The sequence below is a fragment of the Anthonomus grandis genome, chromosome 18 (assembly GCF_022605725.1).
Source record: "Anthonomus grandis grandis chromosome 18, icAntGran1.3, whole genome shotgun sequence".
Lineage (NCBI taxonomy): Eukaryota > Metazoa > Arthropoda > Insecta > Coleoptera > Curculionidae > Anthonomus > Anthonomus grandis.
The window spans coordinates 1,059,664-1,083,524 of NC_065563.1; the positions used below are offsets into that span (position 1 = coordinate 1,059,664).

At 36.8% G+C, this 23,861-nt stretch overlaps 2 protein-coding genes across 2 annotated transcripts; both read right to left on the reverse strand.

Annotated features, from left to right (window-relative positions):
• Window positions 1-2,465: 2,465 nt before the first annotated feature.
• Window positions 2,466-10,916, reverse strand: LOC126747042 (uncharacterized). Its single transcript, XM_050455523.1, has 4 exons — window positions 10,786-10,916; window positions 8,851-9,074; window positions 8,704-8,794; window positions 2,466-2,685 (listed from the first exon to the last, which is right to left on the reverse strand). The coding sequence occupies exons 1-4, from the start codon at window positions 10,914-10,916 to the stop codon at window positions 2,466-2,468; spliced, it is 666 nt and encodes a 221-aa protein (XP_050311480.1).
• Window positions 10,917-13,817: 2,901 nt separating this feature from the next.
• On the reverse strand, window positions 13,818-22,646 carry LOC126747043 (eukaryotic translation initiation factor 3 subunit A-like). Its single transcript, XM_050455524.1, has 5 exons — window positions 22,565-22,646; window positions 22,168-22,280; window positions 15,853-15,949; window positions 14,847-14,981; window positions 13,818-13,834 (listed from the first exon to the last, which is right to left on the reverse strand). The coding sequence occupies exons 1-5, from the start codon at window positions 22,605-22,607 to the stop codon at window positions 13,818-13,820; spliced, it is 405 nt and encodes a 134-aa protein (XP_050311481.1). The 5' UTR covers window positions 22,608-22,646.
• Between the last annotated feature and the right edge of the window lie 1,215 nt (window positions 22,647-23,861).

A 23,861-nucleotide genomic window follows, 5' to 3' on the forward strand; every position in this document is an offset into this window, starting at 1 on the left:
TAGGATAGGATAATCGAAAGTTTAGCATAAAACTGTAGGTATTTTGAAAACTTGGTAATTCTGCTACTTATTATGATTATCGTTTTGACATTCTTTTTCAATGTTTGAAGATAATTTGGTTGGAGAAAAGTTGTATGCGAGTATTTTTGCTAGGTATTTCTATTTAGATATTAGCTTTGTTCTCACAAGAATCCCAAATTAGGCATGCCCATTGGCCAAAGACCATAGATGCAGGAGTAAAAATCCGGTTGCTATGTAATTAAATCAATAGTACTAGCGCTGACTGGTTTGGGATTTTTTGTAGAACAAAGCTATTTCTTGCTTTAAATTTTTTTCCTTTCCAAGTAACTAAAGGAATGTTCTCGGGAAAGATGTAAGAGTTAGTCTTAATGTAACCTTTACATATGGGTCAACTCCTTCGAAATATGTATATCCCGAGGGAATTAAGTAAAACCCTTAAGTCATAGGTTTCACTGACTCAATATTCGAATTTAACCGGTAATCTAAACCTCTCACCTGCTGATTCGTAAACGTAAAGAGAGAGTAGCTTAGTAAATAAAGTAACTTACTCTGGATATTTTGGGGATGGGTGTAGTAGGTCACGTACCGAAAAATACACGCGTAAAACAGTGTCGACACTTATGGATCAAATCGGTTTTCGGTCAATGCCAGAATTGCTGCTACTCAATTCACAGCTTAGCACGACCTTCTCCTTTTCTCCCACTCTTTTCGCATTCGTATTTAATATAAGGAAAGATATGTTCAGGAATATACAAAAGGTGGGAAAAGGAAAAGATGTAAGGCAAATTGTGTAAAGTTAAATAAGTTATTAGCAAAACGCGTATTTTTGAATGCATAAATATTAAATACAAGTAAAGAATTAAATTAAAGTTAAAGTATCACTAACTATTGATTAAGAGAAAATTAAAGTTAATAATTATAATTACTACAAGCATGTGATGACGATACAACATACCTATACATTTAACACAATAAACCAATTTAGATAAGCGGAATTTTTAAGTTCAACTGTATACCTATATAATATAAGTTCTATAGGGATTTTAATGTGTTAATTTTTCTAGAGTCCATAAAATGAGAGAATATGCCGGTGACGTCAGACTTCGCGCATCTAACCTGGCTATCGTTAAGCGTAGAAGCCTAGAATTCTAGCAGATAGTTTATGACTAAACAATCAGTGCCGGGGGTGTATTGTGTTAAAATATTATTAAATAAATGGGGTTTAAAATACTGTTAAATAAATTTAAACTTTTCTTTGCTTTATTTATGCGTATGTGGATATAAGTGTTAGCTTTACATACATATATTACTTTAGATACTCAAAATAACGTTTACGATACGTGTTAAAGAAATACATATGTTTTTTTTTATACTCATTATGATACGAACATTATTTGATATTCATTAATGTAATCATCATTTAAGATTATGTCCTTTGAAATACTTTTGTTTAAAAATCAGTTGAAATCTTAAAATATAAAAAAAAAATATTTAAAACAAAAATTAATTTTTAAAATATGTTTTAAAACATCTATTTCTTTTCTTTCTTCAGCTATTAAAGATATTAAAAATTAAAATTCCACATAAGGGTATATACATTTTACTGCTCATAAAAACACTACATAATATTATTACGGTATATAATACATATTCATATTATTAAATTAGTCACTATCTGACAAAATGTCCACATTGCTGATAATTGATTCGTCGGAACTCGTTTCCGAATCTTCATCTGATGAGCCAGTGTTTACCGTAAATTTTAGGGAATCTAAAGTTTCATCAAAAAGATTATGATCTTTTATATATTTGTCTTCAATTTTGTCGACATGGTCACAAATGCTTCTCCAATCATCGACAGATACTTCTGCAAATTTTTGCCTCGTCAAAGCTTCTACATCTGCTAACTTAAAAGTTGTGTTCCTGCTTGCTACCCAGTTTTTAACAGTGGCCCAGATTTTTTCAATGGGGTTCAATTCTGGGTGGTATGGAGGCAAACGCAAAGTTGATTGTCCGTGACTTTCCATTAGTTCGTCAAGCACTTTATCGGATAAAATCTTTTATTTTGAAGAACTATTTCATAAAGTTCCGTTTTTGTCATTTTCTCGTCATGTTCTAAATTATGCTCCTTAAGCCAATCAATTATGAGTTGTTTCTTACTTCCTGAGGTAACATTCTTTTTTACTTGTACATTATGGTATGATGCATTGTCCAAAACTAAGACCGAATTTGGTGGCAAATTCGGAAGTAATTGGGTTTCCACCCATTTCATGAAATTTTCATGATTCATGTCGTCATGGTAATCGCCACTTTTAGAACCTGAAATGTTATAAGTAAGAAATTAATAAGCACATAATATATATTTTTTATATCTTACCTGAGCGGAATATAAGTAGACCGTCTTTAACAAAACCATTTTTTCCTCCAGCATGAACGATGATTAATCACTGTCCTTTTGAAATGGGTTTTCGTATACCGCTTAGGCTTTCGTCAAACCAACCTTTGTCAGAAGTATGACTACTGTGTATATAGGTTTCGTCAGTATACACTATATTTCTATCTTGATTTTTAAATTCGGTAATTTGTTTTAAGTATTTTATTCTCTTCAAACGTATGTCATATGATTCCATCAAGGCCTTTCTATTATCATCTGTCTTCTTCCATCTAAAAAACAATGTTTAGAAGTTAGAAATTTATATACATATTAACATCTAACAGGTACATATAATTTTAAAAAACTCATAACCCTAAAAATAAAATTCAAGATAAATAAAGAGACACAGGTAAAATTTTAAAAATGATATTCTAGTTAGGTAGAACATTAAGGAGAAGAATATAATAATATGTCCAATTAAGAGGAAAGAGTGGATTAACCAGGGTCATACCTTTTTTTATCTTACAGGTAGATTTAGATTAGATTAGATTAAAATAAGGCTGAAGTTTCACTGCGACCTAAAAGATCTATTGTGTGCCCCTTTCTAATTACTGCTTGATGTTATTCTCAAGTCAAATTACTTCGTACAATCCTATGGCTTTAATAAAGGCTAGTAGTTGTGACGGTTCCAGTAATGAGATATTTCCTTCTGGAATTTCATAATTACCGAGGTGCATGGCACGACTTTCGGCAACTGTTTCGCATGTAGTTACTAGGTGTTCTGGGGTCTCTTCCTCTTCCCCACAGAATCTGCATTCACCTGTCTGTTCTAGTTTTAGTTTCCTGCGGTGTTCTCGAAGGTGACAGTGCCCTGTTAGGAATCCTGTTACAATCCGTAGTTTAGTTTTAGTTAAACTTACTAGAGCTTTAGATTTTTTTGGGTCGAGGGTTCCAAGGAACATCTTGGAGTGTCTCAACCCTGGATGATCATCCCAGAGGCTTTCTCTGAGTTGATCCTCAATTTTTGTAAGCTCATATAGGTAAGTATTCTTTCCTATGCCGCAGAAAGGTTCCGGTCCTACAAATTGAGAACCAGATCCCTTTTTTGCCAGAATATTGGCTTCTTCGTTACCTTGCACGCCTGTATGTCCAGGTACCCACAATATTGTGACTTTATTTCTCTTTCCTACCTCATTATGTTTGCCCAAACAGTCTCTTACCATTTTAGAACTGATGACATGTGAACTCAGTGCTGCTATGGCTGCTTGACTGTCGGTGAAGATTGCGATGTCCTGCTTGAGGTAGTCTTTGTTCAGGATTAATTGAGCGCATCTTTCTATAGCGTGTATTTCCGCTTGAAAGACACTGGTGTATTTTCTCAGTGGCTCTGAGTATTTGGTGCCAGGCCCAAATACTCCAGCTCCTGTTCCTTTTTCGGTTTTAGAACCATCTGTGTACAATTTGATAGTATTCTGTTTAAGTGAGCGGGCGACAGATCCATTTTCCCAGTCACTTTTGCTGTCAATTTTTGTACTGAAATTCCTAACAAAGTGATATTCCCGAGTTATATCGTCCTTGGGAAGATCGAACAGGGGAATGGATCTTGTTTGAGATACCCAGGCTCTCTGATCAATGTCCCTACTGTTCGTTTTATCCCTTGCTAATCCGAACATGGCCCTTTTAGCAGCTCTCTCTACTGCCAGGTGAAGAGGTGCCAGGTCAACTATGACCTCCAGTGCTGCTGTGGGGCATGTTTTCATAGCTCCTGTGATGCATACGCATGCAAGTCTTTGAACCTTGTCAAGTTTACGCCTTACTGTACTTAACTTTGTAGTGTCATGCCACACCACTGCCCCATATGTGATTATGGGTTTAACCATCATGGTGTACATCCATCGCAGTATTTTTGGGGAGCATCCCCAGTTTTTACCCGCTAGGTTCCTACAGATCATAATGGCTTTAGTGGCCTTGTTTACTGTGAATTCTAGATGCTTGTTCCAACTAAGCTTACTATCCAGTGTCACTCCTAGATATTTTACTTCATCCGATGTATGTACAACTTGTCCGCCCAGGTGGATGTCCCTGGTAGGTTGCATTTTCCTTTTACGAGTGAATGGTACGATAGTAGTTTTCGCTGAATTTATGCTCAGCCCCACTGATGTGCACCATTCTTCCGTGATGCTTAGACTTCTTTGTATGAGGTCGTATAAAGTGCCCTTATACCTGCCTTTGACTATAATAACGATATCATCAGCATATCCTATGCAGGTGAAACCGAGATTTGTCAATATCTCAAGTAGTTCATCGACTACTAGACTCCATAGTAAGGGTGAAGTTACCCCTCCTTGAGGCGTGCCACGAGTAGTTTTGATGCCTGTGGTCTGTTCGCCCACAGTAGTCTCAGCCGTACGCGTGGCAAGCATTTGACAAATCCATCGGATTATGGTTTTGTTCAAATTTCTTTTTTCCAGGGCATTTTTTACCGCTACATGTGACGTGTTATCAAATGCCCCAGATATATCTAGAAAGGCGCAGATGGCTGTTTCTTTCTCATTCAGGCTTTTCTGGATGATTTGTGTCAGTTGATATAGTGCGGTTTCTGTGGATCTGCCCGCTCTATAAGCATGTTGACACTGATGTAGAGGTGCTCTCTCCAGAATGTCATTCCTGATATGGTTGTCTACAATTTTTTCTATTGTTTTCAGAATGAAAGACGTAAGGCTGATAGGTCTAAAAGATTTGGGGTCAGTCCCATCTTTTTTTCCTATTTTCGGTATGAAGGTGACTTTTGCCCTTCGCCAGCTACTGGGAATGTATCCCGACGCTAAGCTCGTCCTTGCTATTCTACTCAGGTGAGGAAGGACTTTCTCTTGTCCGTTTTGTAGGAGAGCAGGAAAAATTCCATCCACTCCCGGTGACTTGTACGGTTGAAAGGTGTTTATTGCCCATTTCAACCTTTCTGTCGTAAAGACGGTCCTTGCAACTTCCCAGTCCTCTTTTTTAGGATTGGTGTACTTTATTGGGACCGTTTCTATAGGTTCGCACCCTGGAAAGTGTGTTTGAAGTAATAGGATGGCCTGCTCCTCTTCTCCCTTCGTGTAGGTGCCATCTGGCTTTTTGAGGGCCATTATTGGGTATGTGCCTCCCTTAGCCATTGCTTTGTGCAGTCTAGCCGCAGTCGGAGTGTTAGCGATTTCCGCACAGAAAGTTCTGAAGTGCTGTCTTTTGGTTTTTCTTATCTCTTTGTTATAAAGAGTAAGCACTTCGGCATATACCTGCCAGTTACCGTCTCTTTTCGCTGTATTGAAAAGATGACGCACTTTTGACCTTAGTTTTGACAGGTGTGTATTACACCACGGGGCGTCTTTAACGGGTCTCTCACTGGTCACTGGGCAACTTGAGTCGAACGCCTCATTTATTGCACGTGTGACAGCTTGTGAGTCCTGCTCTAAGTCTAGATGGTGCGGTTTCCCATTTAAGCTTAGATAATTTAAGTTGTTTTCCAGATTGGTGTTGCATAATTCCCAGTCTGTTTTTCCTAGGACCCTCCTTTCGGGTCGATTGTATTTAATGCTGTCCAGCTTGAATTCGATAATCCTGTGGTCGGACAGTGATGGTTCAGCTGATACTCTCCAGTCCTTGATGTGGTCTCTGAGACTGGAGCTGACTAAAGTAATATCTAATACTTCCGATCTTGATTTAGTTACGAATGTTGGTGTAGTTCCCACATTCAGAACCTCGAGATCGGTTGTCGTTAGATATTCAAGCAGACACTCACCTCTAAAGTTAATATCTGTGCTTCCCCATGTGATATGGTGAGCATTTGCGTCGCAGCCTAGAAGGAGTGGTAGACGCAATCTGCTACAGTATTGAATCAGCTCTTGCACTTCTGCTGGTGGTGTCATAGGCCCATCTCCAGCAAAATATGCTGACGCAATTACTATGGTCCTGTTGGTGTCCCCAATGTCGAGATTTACGACAATAGGTGTTAGGTCCCGTGTCATGAGTTCTGAAATACATATGTAATTGATGTTATTTCTTAGGCTCTCCTTTCTTAGGCTTATCTCTCAGGCTCTGGATGATTCCTGCCTGGTATCATATATTACTTTTGACGTTTTGCTTGACAGACCCTTGATCTGCCCCCGATTGATCCAGGGTTCTTGGATCAAGACTAGTCCCAGATCTTGCTTGACAAACATCCGTGCAATCACATCGGAGGATGCTCGTTTGTGTTGCAGGTTTATTTGTGCTAATTTGCTGAATTTAGAGGCTTCTGGTTTGGCAGAGTGAAGTCCTCTTATGATTTGTCAGGGCCATCCGGTCCGTCCCCCTGATGGTCTACATTAGGTCCCAGAAGCCTATCTTCTTCTTCGCTGCTGATGACATTCCCCTCAGCGGAAGTGGTCGGGTTGACATTGAGATCGAGGTCCATGCCCTCGGTCTCTTGTGTTTCAGTCGCCGTAGAGGTGTTCTCATTGGCGACTGGCTCGGAGGAGGTAGAGGCTGAAGTGGATGGATCAAGCTCCATCTTTTTGTCCTTTGCCTTCTTCTGCTTTCTGAGGCCAGATACGGGGATTTGCCCAAACCTGTAGTGGATAGTGTATCCCTTTGCCTGGATGCTATCCGCAGATTTGGTGTCGATCCCAACAGAAAGCACTTGACCGTGGCCATTTCCTTTGGCGCTTATTACTTTCCAGGTCTCGGTGGAGATCTCTGGATTCTGTACTCCAATGAGTTTCAGGAGAGCTGTGGTGTCTTGCCCTTTGCTCCGTGGAAGAAAAAGGCTGATGGTATGCGCTTTTGGGATGTCCTCTCCTCTTTTCGCTACCAGCGCTGGCCCTTTCCATTCCTTCAACCTAGGTGCCATCTGAGCCAGCCATTCTGCTGTCTGCTCCGACTCGCAGTCCACAAGTATCATTCCCGAGCGAAAATGAATACCTGAGAACTGCAGGCCCTTTGTTGTGCTGTTGATCATTTCTGATACGATTGCTTCCTCCACATCTGTGAGTTGTTCGGAGGTTAGAGTTGCCTCAGGGTAGTCCTCCGGCAATACTCCGATTCTGATGAGCTTTGCCGCTTTTGCATAGCTGGTGGCTTGCCCTGCTATGTTTGCAGACTTGCTCGTCTTCATTACCCGGGGATCGTCACCGGTTCTTTGCTTCTTTTCCCCTTTTTTTGTTGGGGTGAGATGAAGTCACTTCCCCTCTTACCTTGGGGGTTTTTCTTAGGCGATGCCTTGGAAGTTTGAGGAGGTTGTTCTTCCTTTCTTTTTTCCTTGTCGTCTAGGACTTTTTTCCTCGCTTCTTCGGGTGACATGCCCTCGTGAAGAAAGCGTAGGTATTTCCTGACGCCTGCACCACTAAGTCCACGCCTTAGTGGATCGTCCCTTCCCCCAGGCTTTCCCAGTTCTGGAAGAGAAAAGGAAAATCTCCTTTGAGATTTTGAAGCAGTTTCTTTTCCCGCTTGCTTTGTGGTGGAGGGTGTTGCCCCTGCCATCTGAGAGGAGGAGGTTGTTGCTCCTGCCACTTGCTTTGAGGAGGAGGATGTTTCTCCTGCCTTACTGTTATGTTCGGAGGATTGTCTCCGTTCTTTTGTTTTTTTTGTTTTCTTGCTCATGTCCATAATGTTCCCACGAGTAGCAAGGGAATGTAGGTCCGTCCCAGCAGAGCCCCGCATGCTGGGATAAGGGGTATATACAATGGGGTGCCCCCCGGTGCCCCAAGGTTGAAACCAGTTGCGGCTAGTCCTCTATCTAGCCACGCATCCTTCGACCTGGCTCCCCATCTTGGATTTAGGTTTTTGATGAGGTTGTCTCCTCTTGGTCCGGGCGGCAAAGCCAAGACCCCCCTTTCTCCGGCTCGCGAGACGTGACCACGGACAGCCGGAGACCTGGTGTAACAGGTGGGTACAGGCCCCACCTGGCATCGTTAAAACCTGGTGCAATCCCTTAGCCACGACACGACAGCTGGGACAGGTGAAGTTGGTCCGCGGCAGGAGTTTTAAACTTACAGGTAACATGCTTATGCATCCTACAGGTGTGTATTTATCAATAAATAAAATTAAAAAAGGGTTTGTAACAGGTAGTCAGGAAATTGTAATAGCTATATTATGGGTAGCGCAATTTAGAATTTGAACTTAATTTAAATATTTTTTTAATTTTCTATGTTTTAAGTTTATATGAATGAAAATATCATATGCATATCTTTTCAGTGTTCTTTTTAGTATTTTTTCAATGAACGCTAAGACTAGATAAAAATTGTAATATTACAAACGAATGCAAAATATAAATATGGTTGAACCATACATACCTAAATCCAATGCTCTTTAGTAGTTTTGCTAAGGATGGTATACTCATAGGCTCATGAATAACAGATCGGTCAATGATCTTTTGTAGGATTACTGCTAATAAAAAATAGGATTCAAATTAAAAAAGCACAATAAAGGTAAATACGTACACTTGAGAGTAGGCCTTCTTTTTTCCACTATATAAAAATCATTAACTATGCTCCTAATTTCTTTAAGTTGCGTCGAAGTAATGCCAAGTATACGTGATTTCCTGGGCCTCTTTTTTCTTGGACTGCTGAATGAACAAGAGGGGTTATTTTTTATATTGGCCGACTCCTTCAATATTTTTTGGTAGGTATCTTTCGATATTTTTGTAGCAGCCAACGTACGTTCTCTGGAAATAATATAGGATGTATAAATTATATGAATATTAATATTGTGATTTTTAAACGTAATCGGAAAATCTCTAAGACGTAACATAAAATTTATTTATATACATATGTATGTATACAGTGCTTTTCTTTGAAGTCCCCCCCCCCCATTTATTTTTTGAACGGGTCAAAAAAAATTTTTGAAACTTGGCATAAGTAAATTGGTCTATAGATACTATTTTTCACTGTAAACTAGGTAGTTATAAATTCCAAGATGGCGGCTGGGCGACATCTTGAGAAAAAATTTTAAATAGAAAGGGGGGTCGTGTGGTACCTCATTTCAAAGTTCTCAATGAGTACTTTATAACCCTGAAATATTAGACCCATATCTTAACCCGTTTCAAAATGGCGGCCTAATAAAAAAGTATTTTTTTTTATTTTAACGTTTTACATTTTTATGATTGTTGAATAGGTAAAAATCAGTGTACGAAAATAAATGCGTCACTATTTTATTTTGACATAAAAACGACAGTTCTAAATGTCAAAATAACACATAAGCGCTATCTTGAATAAATGCATTAAATAGAAATCTTGTGTTACCTCATTTAAAAGGTTTTATTGAGTACTTTTAATATTTATTACATGGACTCGGTGGACTCCATTTTGACCTGTCTAAAAGTAACAGCCAAAAAAATACACTGTTGCGATTTTATTAACGTTTTTAATAGAATACAATGAAATACTAATTTACAATTAGCAAATAAACAATTTATCAAAAGAAAGACAATATTTAATTTAAAAGATGCTGGAAATGATTTCCTTGTACCTCTTGACACATAAATAACCTATCTGAAAATTCACGTCGAACATTTTCAAATACATCTGCCTCAATATTTTGACAAATGTTAGTGATTCGATATAGTGAAAATGATAAAATCGCAACAGTGTATTTTTTTGGCTGTTACTTTTAGACAGGTCAAAATGGAGTCCACCGAGTCCATGTAATAAATATTAAAAGTTCTCAATAAAACCTTTTAAATGAGGTAACACAAGATTTCTATTTAATGCATTTATTAAAGATGGCGCTTATATGTTATTTTGACATCTAGAACTGTCATTTTTATGTCAAAATAAAATAGTGACGCATTTATTTTCGTACACTGATTTTTACCTATTCAAAAATCATAAAAATGTAAAACGTTAAAATAAAAAAAAATACTTTTTTATTAGGCCGCCATTTTGAAACGGGTTAAGATATGGGTCTAATATTTCAGGGTTATAAAGTACTCATTGAGACCTTTAAAATGAGGTACCACACGACCCCCCTTTCTATTTAAAATTTTTTCTCAAGATGTCGCCCAGCCGCCATCTTGGAATTTATCACTACCTAGTTTACAGTGAAAAATAGTATCTATAGACCAATTTACTTATGCCAAGTTTCAAAAATTTTTTTTGACCCGTTCAAAAAATAAATGGGGGGCAGAATTCAAAGAAAAGCACTGTATATTAATTTTACCAAAGAAATAAAAACTATATCATAAAAAACAGTAATGTAGCTGTTTTGTATACCTAATTTTGTTTTATATTTCATATTTTAAACAGCCACAAAAATATCTATATTGTTATATTAATAATTTATTATGTTAATTATAAGTAAATAATATTTTATTTAAATGTTACATTATTTTAATAATAATTAATTATCTGTGATTTTTTAACCGTTGGATAACTTACCTAAAGCGTTTTAAAGGAATATTTAATCCTTCTTCTGCCTCTTTATGCATAAATTCTGCTACATTGGCAATAATTTCTCTTCCCTGGCTATGTATTATTTGCCCTTTCGTACCTAATTTCTTTGGCGACATCTACAAAACAGTTAAATATTTTACATAGTTCTATAAACTAACTAAATGATTTGAATAACCATTCGTTCTTATTTTTACATGTTTTGAAAAAAAAACAGACAATATGAATAAAATCAAAAAACTTCAAAAATAAAGTTAATGTAAATTCTTTGTTTCTTTGGAGTTGCACTTTTGGTTTATTAATTTGCACTGTAAGATACCTTTTAAAAAAACTACTACATTTTCTTACCTTTAATACGTTAGTAGTAACAAACACACACAAAATAATAGTCTTTAAATTAAAACACACCAAAATTGGAAGAAAAAAGTAGGTAAACACAAATTAAACTGAATTTACACGCACACTCTACACTCTCAACGCGTTCCCAAGTGCGACGACACTGACTTATTGCGAAACACCATCGAACTTCCAAGGGTACTGTGATGAATAAAGCGGAGAGGTATAACTATTATAACGACTTTATCTTTTTCCTTGTGAAAGAGAGAGATGCATGTATTCACGGTCAAGTAAACCTAATCAGGGAAATATGGGGCCTCCCCTTTATTGATTTTTTGGTTTAAAGTGGGTTTGTGCGCATTTTACGTCACCGGCATATTCTCTCATTTTATGGACTCTATTACCCAACTGTGGCCAAAACACGGCGGCCGCGCGACGTTACTTAATCGTTACCGAGTCGATGGCAATAGACGACTAACTTATTGTCCGGGGAGCGGGGAAATAACACTTATGTCTAGAGGCTGACCCACTATTCGGAGCGGTGTACTGTGGGTTGCATATAAAACATGATAAAGTGACAGATGATTATCTATTTCTATTCTAACCTCAAAAAGTTTTTTATTTAAGAGTTCTTCTCCAAGAAACAGATCCCTCTGCCTTTAAACAAATGCTAAACAGTTTTTTAAGAAACACTCCTTGCTGATCAGTACTTGATGATCCAAGCACTTCAAATTTTGGTCTTTATTTCAAGTCAAATTATGCAAGTAAAGCTATGTCCTGGGCATACTGTTATAGAATGCATTCAGGATTAAACACAAACATGCACATTGAAAGAATGCATCGTACCATCAAGTATATTTATTTTTGTGGGAGAAATGTTAAAAGGCTTGATAAAGCTGTAAATGCCCTTATGAAATTCATACGAGACAAATTATTTGACCGATTAATTATCCTAAACAAAGGTAAACTTTCCTCTAAAATTATACAGCTCCGGAAAAGGCATAAAACTAGTTTAGATTTAGACATATCTTTAATTACAAGCTTTGAAGACACTTGGCAAGTTGCATCCTCTTCAAAAGCTAAAATGTACAGCATCAATGAAAATGACATTCATTGTGATTGTCAAATTATTTGTACAGATTGCAAAGTATGTATTCACAAATATTCATGCAGCTGCCTTGATTCTGCAATTGCATGGAATATGTGCAAGCACATTCACTTACTTTGTAGGTTTAGGCAACTTGAACAGTCTGAAACACAGGGTTCACAGGGATCGTCAGAGGATGGTAAATACATATTTTATTTTCTACAGTATAAATTATTATTATCTTTTTTTAATTGCAAACCTTTTAATTTTTTAAATACATTTTTATGAAAATATTATCATGGGTAAAAATGTATAAGACTGTTTAGGAAATTGTACCATCACAATGCATGACAAGCCATTAAAAAATGTCGACCCTGTATATCAGAGGTAAATTTATTTGGAATATGTACTTTCGTTTTTGGGTTGGTATGGTTTTATTTATGGTTTTATTAGCCTGCTATGTATTATTTATATAATTAAGGAGATTTTTAACTACATTTTTTTTGCATGAATAAAGCACCCAAACCTTTTATTTTATTAAATAAATTTAATGTATACCTATTTCTTACCAAGTGGGGTAAATGAATTATTTGTTTTTAAATTTTACAGTTACCTATAATTGCAAAATTGGTAATTTAACTTATTATATTTAAAGTAATATGCATGCATTTGGTTTTGGGTGATGGTATTTGCATATTTAATAATATTTTATCTCGTGTTTTATTCTATCCTTATTTTTAAATATACTAATAACTAATAATATATAATATTTTGCATGAAAATTGATTTAATTCAAGTATATAGTTCCATTTTTGTCATTTTTTTTAATATGAGTTATATTTTTATAGGAAAAGAAATGAAAATTGTTTGTGATGAAAGAGCAGTTGAATCAAAAACTCTTTTTGAAGAACTTGACAATCAATCATCTTTAAAAGGCAAAACATTAACTGTAAGAAAGGAAGAGATGTTGCGACACTTGTATGTTATGGTTAATGGCATTAAAACAGAAGAACAATGGAAAGCTTTGGAAACATTGGTTAATCCAATTGAACCAACTTTGGCAGCAATCAACCAACAGTCCATCAGTAATTTTAAATTGAAAGATGCAACACCAAGTCATTCAAAAATCGTAAAACAGAGAAGGCTGTTTAGCACAAAGAAAAAAAACAAAAAGAAAGTGCCGCTGTCTAAACCTACAAACGAAGAATGGAACACTCTGGCGATAAATTTGCTTAATTGATTAAGCAAATTTCAAAATTTAATTTGTTATCATTATTATTATTTAAACTTGTAGGCTTTTTAAAGTACGGAAAGTTTAACTATATAAATAAATATTCGAATAAAATGCGCGAAGCTTTTTATACGATTGTGGTTTTATTTCATTTTTTAATCAAATTGGCATAACATCAAACAGCCAAATAATTAATTTATATTTTAATTAATAAACATAATAAAAACCCCAATTTAATATAATTTGTTTATTTATATTATATTAATAAATACATACTAATAATCTCCCCTATACTATCAAGACTTATATATTGCACTTTTCAAATCTGTAACTATCGAAATAAGGAAGATGTCTCTTTTTCCATATTTATTTGTCTTCCACTGCTGCAATTAAAATAAATATGAGCTAACTTATTAAATAATGACAAAAACTTACCTCAAAACTCATTATTGCACCTAAAATCTCCATCTGTAACTATCGAAATAAGGAAACTGTCTCTTTTTTCGTATTTATTTGTCTTCTACTGCTGCAATTAAAATAAATATAAGCTAGCTTATAAAATAATGTCAAAAACTTACCTCAAAATCCTTATTTAAATTTACACAAAGAGCACTGAATAATTATTATTCCACGATGCGATTTTTTATGTTCAATCAACTGTTTCAATGATTCGAATTGAACCTAAACATTTTTTATACTTATAATATTATTATTTTTGGTGTTCGGAAAAATAATTCTATCAGATTATCTGAGGTTATGTACAGCAGAAAATAAGAGAAGCAACCCACAATACAATATGAAAGCTGTCAGTCTATTATGTTTTATAAGCAACTCACAGTACACCGCTCCGAATAGTGGGTCAGCCTCTAGACATAAGTGAAATAACAGCGCGTAATTATAAATAGATTGACAGATGAGCGCTGTTGCCACTACACTTAAACTAATTATGAAATTAGGGGAAAATAATACTGTCCCGAACACACGTCTACAAGAGATTCGAGAACCGCAAACAGAATTAAATTCATAAAAATATAAGATAGAGAAGGGTAAATAAGAAATAATAAAATTAAACATGGAGAATATTTTAAAGGAGATTTTTTTCATTACAGACCATTCAACTTGGCTTATTGACTGAAGACCGTTTTTTACTGAGAGCGCCTACTGTACAATAATTGAGCTCACGGTACAGTTTCTCCGGGAGAACGTAGACCAAAAAATGTGTCAAAATATAACACATGTATGTAGTATAGATTCATTGCATAGATTCGTTCATATGCATTTGAAATAAAACGTTTAATTATTCAATTTTTATGATTTATTAATTATACTAATTTTATGATTAAAACTTAAAAAATATTTAAAAATAAATATAATAATTTTTTGGGCCTCCCCTACTGCCCCTCCTTCCTCCCCGGCCCCTCCACCCTCCTCTCGGTTCAGCCCTTTCTTCTCTATCGGAAGGGCCCTCATATGGCCCCCTCCCTATGCGCCCCCTAAATATTCGGGCGCGGCCCCTCTGGATTCTTTGTTCTATAAAGAAAATAAAATTAAAAATATAAGTGTATTCAATCTATACAGAATATATCACGATCGATGCTGAAGTTGAAACATTAACGGAATAAGGAACATTGCATTTTTTAGAAAATTTAACAACATATGATATAACAAGCGAAAATATTATTTTTAGCGATGCGACGTTGCTGCTCATACTAAAAGGTAACATCATGTTTGGTGTTGTAAATAAATCACCCTGTATATGCTAACCTTTTTGAGTTTGTGTGTTTTTTTCTGGTGTTGTCCTATGCCAATCTTTAACGATTTTCATTTGATTTCATCGCCATATACGAAAAATGCTATAAAGTTTCGGAAATAAAAAAAAATTATAAAAAATGAACTTTAATATATTATTATGAAAATGTAAATACGTAAATTATTCTTCTAGTTTTTGAAGTATTTTATTCGTATTTTGTAGTTAAAAGTTGATTAGTGAGATTTATTCAGGGTTCTACTTACGTTTAGCTTAATATTTTCTTTTATAGTCTCTGATGTGTTCCTAAATTTCATTACAATATTATGTATTTATCGCACATGGCTTAAAAAAATCGCTAATTATATTTAACAATAATCCTAAAAGAGTGACTGAATTTACCAAAATTTCATTTTTATAGATATTTCTTTCCAATATAATTATTCATCTAAAAACATTTTAGCTCGTTAGATCCCATCCCAATCCCTTATCGATGTTGTCAAATTTTCAAAGAAGTCTGATGTTCCCTTATTCGTAAACGTTTAACTTTGCATCGATCGTGATTCACCTTCATAAGTTTCATAAAATGTAGGAACAATCGAATAGTTTTTTCTCCAAGAGTATTGTCCACAAAGATTAAAATATCCAACTAACCCTCTCTCCTTTGAATTTCCCTCCGCTCTTCCTCTTCTTTTCTTTTTTTTTCTTCCTCCCTCTCTTTACACGCTTCATTTTGTTTTTCTTCTAAAAACTGAATAATAGAATCATTAGTTATTTTTAATGAAATCATGTAATAGTTATTTTAAATAATGCATTAGACGTAGATAGAAAACGATCCAAAAGATTTTTTTTTGAAGATTTCATTGCTCTGATAAAAAACCTTATCAAGATAAAGCACTGTATTTTTGTCGAAGTATTAACGCTTACATCGATAAGAATAATACGTTCCAGTACATTGAAGTTGAGCGAAAAGCATATTCTATAACAAGGAGCACAAGGGCGAAATAAGCAAAATTTTATCAGAATTTTAAAATTCGCACATATTATATACGATACTCTTTCTATGACTATGTTATTTTAATTTTAAATCAATTTATTTATCATTCACAGTTGTATGAAATGTTTAGCTTTTTATATTCAGATATATATACCTTATTTAATGATTTAAAACATAATTGTTGGTGATGATGGTATAAAAGTAAAAACAGGATAGTTTTAGATAGCGCCCAGGCTCACTCATATCGTATTTTAAAAGAAATATTAAACATTTTAGATAATTTAAATGCCAACAAATACAATTATATAGAGATAATAATTTAGAGATAATTTTAATATAAAGCAAATTACGAAAGAATATGCAATTATTTAATTCTGTGATGTAGTAAAATATATAATTTAATTAGATGATAAATGCACCAAGTCTATAGTTTATTTTGGTAGAATATACTTATATAAGCTAACGCTTATACTTACTACATCATTAATTAGTTATACTACTATAAAATCATATTTCCTTGGAGAAATAAAGCTTTTTTTTTATAAAAACAAGAGTGAGAATAAATATTCTTGCACTGATTACGAAATGAAATCATTCCTTTATTAAAAACTAGATTGTAGATTGAGAAGGGAGTCGTTTCGGCTGATCCGCCGCTTAGCACTGCTACCTGTGAGATATTTTGTGCATAACTCTACTTGTCTTAGTTTGTCTCAAAAAGTCTTAGACTTCTGCCGTACAAAGCTATATTTTTGGGAGGTAGTTGTCCCACTTCTTGAGGTGTTGGTTGTACCCCTTCCAGGTACTTGAGCCTCTTGCAGAGTTGGGTCGGGCATTCACAGAGCAGGTGTTCTGCTGTTTCTGTGGCATTGCTGCAGAATCTACATTGGTCGTCCTCTGTTATACCTATTGCCTTTAGGTGATATTTCACTGGGCAATGACCGGTTAGGAGTCCGACTGCTGTTCTGATGTCTGATCGGTTCATGTCTAGGAGCTGTTCAGCTCTTTTTCTAGAAGTGGTTATAAACTTTTTTGCCTGTCTTAGTCCTGGTGCTCTTCTCCAGTGCGACAGCAATTGTTCTTTTTCCCACCTGTTTAGGTCTTCGGTGATGTGGGACTTCATTAAACCACAGTATGGCTCTGGACCATAGTATGGTGTTTGAGCCCCTTTTTTCGCAAGGCGAGCTTCTTCGTTCCCCTCTATACCCCAGTGGCCAGGTAGCCACAATAGTGTTACTTGATTCTTTGTTGTAAGGCGCTTTAGGGTTTGTTTGCACTCCCAGACTAGCTTTGAATCACATTTAAAAGCTTTCAGGGCCTTTAGAGCAGCTTGGCTGTCTGATAGTATAAATATGTGTTTTCTTTGGAGGCCTTGGTTGATGCACTCTTCTGCACATATGACTATGGCAAGCACTTCAGCTTGAAAGATGTTAGGGTATTTGCCCAGTGACTTTGAGATCTTAATGTTAGGGCCTGACACGCCCAGTCCTGCTCCTTCTGTTAGTTTGGAACCGTCTGTGTACCATAGCGATGCATTGTCGGCTTTTGGTACTTCTTTTTTCTCCCATGATTGGCGATCATCTGTAATCACTTCGAATGGAATTTCTAGATCCAGCATGGCCGTTATGTGGTCACGTGGTTTGCTGGCATTTTCCAGTTTAATTTCTTCGAGGATGCGCAGGTGACCACTTAAATCCCCAGGCTTGAATTTGCCGGTTTGGAAAAGCCTGTGAGCACTGTTAATTGCCTCTTTTTTCACGCTTATGTGAAGTGGAGGCATGTTTAGCAGTGTCTCTAAGGCTGTGGTAGGACAAGTAGACATTGCCCCGGTTATTCCTAGACATATCAGCCTTTGGACTTTGTTTAATTTGGTCTGTGCAGTTGTTTGTTTGGTCTTCGGCCGCCATACCAGCGAAGCGTATGTGATGATGGGCTTAATGACTGTTTGGTAGATCCAGTATACCATTTTCGGTTTTAGCCCCCATGTCTTGCCAACGAGTTTGCGGCATGATCAGATTGCCACTATGGCTTTGGAAATGGTCTTGTCTAGATGATTGTTCCAAGTTAGTTTGTGGTCCAAGGTAACCCCCAGGTATTTCACCTCGTTAGAAAATATTAGCTGAATTCCGTTTAATATAGGTGCTCTGAGTTCTAGCTTCCTTCTTCTGGTAAACGGCACTAAAATTGTTTTTCTAGGATTTAAAGATAATCCTTCAGTTTCGCCCCAGTTTTGTATAGTATTTAGGGCACTTTGCATTCGATTCGATATTACGCCCTCGTGCTTGCCCCTAACTATTACTACCAGGTCATCTGCGTAGCCTAGAACTGTGAATCCGGATCTACTTAATATGTTAAGAATTTTGTTTACTACTAATGTCCACAGTAGAGGTGACAGAACCCCTCCTTGGGGACATCCTTTTACTGTGGTTACTGTTGCTGTCGCTCCATTTATTTCTGCTGTGATGGAGCGGTGCTTGAGCATTGATCCTGTCCACTTTACGATGGGGGCCTCCACCCCCCAGTCTTGCAAGGCTTTTGTTATGGACAGGTGTGAGGTATTGTCGAATGCTCCCTCTATGTCATTGATTGCAGTAAGAGCAATTTCTTTGCAGTCGTTTGACTTTTCTATGTCTCTTACGAGGCAGTGCAGTGCACTTATTGTAGATTTGCCTGCTTGGTAGGCAAATTGTCTAGGGTGGAGCGGTGTTCTAGAAAGAGTTACGCTTCTTATTTATTGGTCAATTGCTTTCTCCATTGTTTTTAGAAGAAAGGAGGTTAGACTAATCGGGCGATATGATTTTGCTTCGTTTTCAGGACGACGCCCCGTTTTTGGTATGAATATTACATTAGCCTCTCTCCAAGCTAGTGGTACGTCTCCTAAAATGAGGCTGGCTTTAAAGATTTTTTGTAGGTGTACTTTTAGTATCTCATAGCCTCTTTGTAGCAGAGCTGGGAAAATTCCATCTTTGCCTGGAGATTTATAGGGCTTAAAGCTTTCGATTGCCCATTTGATTCTGTTAGTTGTGAGGATTTTGCTTGCCAGCCTTTTACTTCTCCCGTTTGGGTTTTGGAGCCCTTCGTTTTGGAGATTTGACTGGTTCTGGTTATCTTCAATAATCTGCGATTCCGGGAAGTGAGTCTGAAGAAGTACCTCTAGGCTTTCTTTTTGATCGTTACACTATTCACCGCTTGGCTTTTTTAGTAGACCAATTACGTTCGAATGATTTTTTGAAAGGATTTTTTGCAGACGTTGTGCTGGGGCTAATTCATCTATTCCCTCGCAGAACTGCCTCCATGATTTCCTTTTTGATTTTCTAAGTTCTTTGTTGTACACGGTGAGGGCTGTTTTGTAGTGCGCCCAGTCTCCAGTAATTTTTGCTTTTTCAGTTTCCTGACCTCTCGTTTCAAACGTCCGAGTTCTTCGTTCCACCAAGGCACGTCCCTTCGGATAGCCTTCTGTTTTACGGGACAGCTGTTTCAAAGGAGTTACTGATTGCGTTGATTAGATTGTTAGATGAATCTTCTAGTTCTTCAATTGTGTTTAAATCGGTAGGAGTTTCATCTAAACTCAGACAGAGACCCTCTACATAGGAGCCCCAATTGGTAAGTTTTGGTATTCTCGTCTCTTCTGAGTGACATATTTTTGCCTCTAAATCAAACAAAATAGACTGATGGTCTGAAAAGGAGGGTTCGTTTGACACATGCCAATTAGTTATTGTGTGTGATGTGAATGAGTCAGAAAGGGTTATGTCTAAGACTTCTTTTCTGACTGCATTGATAAAAGTGGGTTTGCTACCTTTGTTGATAATGTCTACGTTGTTAGAATTCAAGTATTCAAAAAGATGCTCACCTCTCGGATTTATGTCGGTGCTGCCCCAACCAATGTTGTGATGTGCATTGGCATCGGCCCCGATGATGTAGTGTCTGTTCCTTTCTTTACACCATGAAATGAGACGTCGTACCATCTCGGGTGGGGCTTGATCTTCGTCCCTTGGAAAGTAGGCGGAGGCTATGAGAATATGCCTTGTACCACCCGCTGTTGGCACTTCTACGATTGCAATTGCCAAGTCTTGGGTGATGAATTCTGGAACAGGTAAAAATTTTAAATTGTTGTCGAGCAGCAGAGCTGCTCTAGGTTGTTCATGTGTAGTGCAGTAAATTAGCTTGCATGATTTAATGTTGAGGCCCTTTATGCATCCTCTGTTGATCCAGGGTTCTTGTAATAGCCCTATATTTATCTTCTGTCCAAAAACTCTCCTTCTTAGCTCACTCGTGGCGGCTTTGCAATGCTGGAGGCTGATTTGGATACATTTGACTACATTTGACAGAAGTGGTGTGGTGTGATTTTCTTCTTGGCTGTGGATTAGCCATTGAAGAGTTATTGGGGACTTGGGGCTGGTCCGGGGGCACCTTTGCCACCCTCTGGTTCCGAGGGCTTTGTGCCTTGTTTGGAACTGCCAGCGCGGTCGCTTGAGGAGCTTAGTTGCCCCTGAGATTTTGGGTTGTTCTGCGGCTTTATGGTGGTGTGACCAAACTTGTAGCTGATCACATAGCCCTCTTTTTTCAGTTTCTCCGCGGACGCACTGTCCACTGAGAGAGTAAGCGTCACCAGGTGACCCTCGGCATGGCGTCTTACGACTCGCCAGTTTTTGACGTTAAGGCCTTCGTTTTGACCTTGCACCAGGTGTAGGATCTTCTCTGTTGAGTAGTCCTCGCTGCCGGGGAATCGAGCAATCATAATTTCGGAGTGAGGAATTTCTGATTCCTCTGCTATCCTGACAGATGCTACTTCCCAGGGTGTTATGGTTGTGGCTATGGTCTGCAGCCACTGCTTGGTGGCTATATTTTCGCAGACTAGCGCTAACCAACCGGGTCTGTTGTGGGCGCTGAGGAACTTCGGTCTAATGTTACTTTCCGAAGTCGCTTCGTCCACTATTTTATCCATGATGGCTTCTTTCGTGGCTGCGATCTGAGCCACTGTCATCAAAGCATCAGGGAAGTCTTTGGACAATATTGCTACCCTTATGCCTCCAGCCATTTGACTGAAGGTTGGTTTGGGAGCTTTGGAAGGCGGAGCACTGCTGCTCGTTTCCTTCTTTTTGGAAGGCGGGGCACTTGTGCCTGTTTCCTTCCGTTTGGCTCGTTTTTTTTCATGAGTCTCTGGAGTGTGGGCTTCCGAGCGGACTCTTTTTGGCCCCTTACTAGAGGGATCAGCCCTTTCTCGGATTGGCTCCAGTGCTTTCTTACGGGCTTCTTCAGCACTCAGCCCTTTGTTTATAAGGAACTTCATCCTCTTTCTGGCTGCACCGCTCAGCTTAGCCCTCTGTTCACCCTTTAGTTTTAGGGCGTTCAGGTCTTTACCGAGTTCGTCATCGGTGGATTGTAGAAGCTCTTCTTCGTCTTCTGTTGCTTTCGTGAGGCTTTTGGAGTCCTCGGTGTCCATATTTTCAGATGTTTTTGAGAGGTCATCCTCCCCTTTTTTATTTTTGTTTTGGTCCATAGTTGGTCCCACGAGTAGCAAGGGAAATAGACAATACTCCCGCGACAGAGCCCCGCATGCCCCGGGTCGGGCTATTTAGACCAAGGGTCGCCACGTCCTTGGAGTCCTTAAAAACTAAATCCAAGTGCATTTATTTTGTATGATGAGCTAAATAATAACTACTTAAATCTGATTCTAGTATGAAACTATAAAGCATACCCCGATTCCTGCGAATCATATAAAACAAATCTGATATTCAAGACATAAACTTTTGACGAAATTAAATAGCTGATAAATAAAACTTAATTAATATAATAAGTAATTATATTATCGAAAACTAAAGTCGCAAAAAAGAAATTATGTTAGAGTAATTGAGCAAAATTAATTATTACCTTACCAAAACAAACAAATATTAAAAAAAAAACATATTTAATGTAACATCGTTCACTAGCCATGTGTATATTAAAGAATTACTTATAAATAAGACGTAACATACCTTTAGCCGCTCGGCCATATAGTTTATGCCCTGTAGGACATGGTCTAATTGCCCTTGTAAGGCCTGCAAGTCATTTTTGGGCGGAGGGGGCTGCACACTACCCGATGACGTATCTATGCAAAAATGAAATAATAATAAATATAAATATCCGAAAACTTTTTTATGTTTAGTTTACAACAATTTTTTCTTAATAAATATGGCATACTTAAAAAAAAAACTTTCGCTTTGTATTCCTAAAAGCAGACGAATGAACAGTTTTGCTACAAAATGTTCGTGCAAATTAAAATAAGCATCTTCTATCCAATATATATTTACTTACATAATAATATATTTTTATTATTTTACCAAAATATGTTAATAGTCACAATGCATTATTACAAAAATTATAAATACTTACTGGCTTCCTGATCCATAGGTTGTTGTGGGTTTTCTTCTGCCATTTTATTTTCATAAATTACAGAATGAACAATGTTGTATAGTCTGGCAAGTGGATCTGAAACAGCGGCAGGAATGTGGGCCAAAATATTCGACGTTGCCACGTTTAACCTCAAAACGTAATTGTGCGGGACTTACTTTCTAATAATATGCAATATAAGATTTTTTACAATAACAAGATATAGAGGGTAAAATATTAAGAATTAAAATCTAAATAGTTATTCCATTTTGGCTTTAATACGCAATTGTTTTACCATTAAATATGATACAATTAAATGTTTGTCCAAAAAATGGATCATGTTTAGTAAATCTGGCAACATTACGTTACACCTCTACATTCCTACGTCTACTCCTCTACTTCTTGTATAATAGGGGTCAGCCATTATGAACCTGAACGCTTGTGATTGGTTTCCCTCGCCGCACGTGTTTTTGTTATGAATTATTTCGACAGTTCATTGGACAGGGTCTTTGTCACCTGTTTACAATGCTTGCTGCCGTTTCAAAACATTGATTACTATTGAAGGGTGGACAGTGGCGTAGGTTTTATCGTTGATTTTTGGATTCCGTTTATTATATATGTTATTTATTATTTTGTTTTATTTGTGGCTATTAATTAAAAAAACTAATATTAGTGTTGTGTATACCTAAGTAGGTAGTGTAATTTTCTTAGGTTTGGAGTTTCACTGTTTTATTACTTACATGAAATACCTATTATTTAATTTTTTAGTTTGTTTTATTATTGTCTACATATATACGAATAATAACATTTATTATAATGAATAAATTCACTGAGGGTAAGGTCCTTCATAGTCAAACGAGGGAAGTGATAGCAAACGTACAGGTAAGTTATAATAATTTATTTAAAAAAAAGTGAAATACATTGTGCCTCTTAAAAAAACAGTAGTTTATATTATATTTTATTGCTTTTTGTATACCAACTATGCATTCAAAATGTTGTTATTAGGCTTTGCGATAAAGAAGTGTAAGCTTGATCGCGTTTCCCTTTATACCGGAGTCTCTGTATCATCTGTGAGAAAAATTCACAAGGAAGATGAAGAAAGGCGACAAAATAACCCTGACGAAATGTGAGCCAGTTCAGCGAAAAAACGGCCACGGAAAACTGTCGTCGAAAAAGATGAGAGTTTTCATTTTCAAATAGTTAGGCATTGTATCACCAGATTTTACCTGTAGTATAAAGTGGTTCCGACAACTAGAAAGTTGTTACAACTAGAAAGAAGAAAATTAAAAGAAGAGGCAAA

Bases quoted from the DNA above. Each gene is read 5' to 3' on its own strand.
- LOC126747042 (XM_050455523.1), bottom strand. From the start codon at position 10,916: ATGTCGCCAAAGAAATTAGGTACGAAAGGGCAAATAATACATAGCCAG. The intron at 8,795-8,850 runs GTACGTATTTAC...TTTTATTAGCAG, and splicing joins AAGAAGGCCTACTCTCAAGT to TAATCCTACAAAAGATCATT. The intron at 2,686-8,703 runs GTATGTATGGTT...ATTGTTTTTTAG, and splicing joins CTAAAGAGCATTGGATTTAG to ATGGAAGAAGACAGATGATA.
- LOC126747043 (XM_050455524.1), bottom strand. From the start codon at position 22,607: ATGGCAGAAGAAAACCCACAACAACCTATGGATCAGGAAGCCA. The intron at 22,281-22,564 runs GTAAGTATTTAT...ATTTTTGCATAG, and splicing joins ACCTATGGATCAGGAAGCCA to ATACGTCATCGGGTAGTGTG. The intron at 14,982-15,852 runs GTTAGTTGGATA...TTTTCTTTATAG, and splicing joins GGAAATTCAAAGGAGAGAGG to AACAAAGAATCCAGAGGGGC.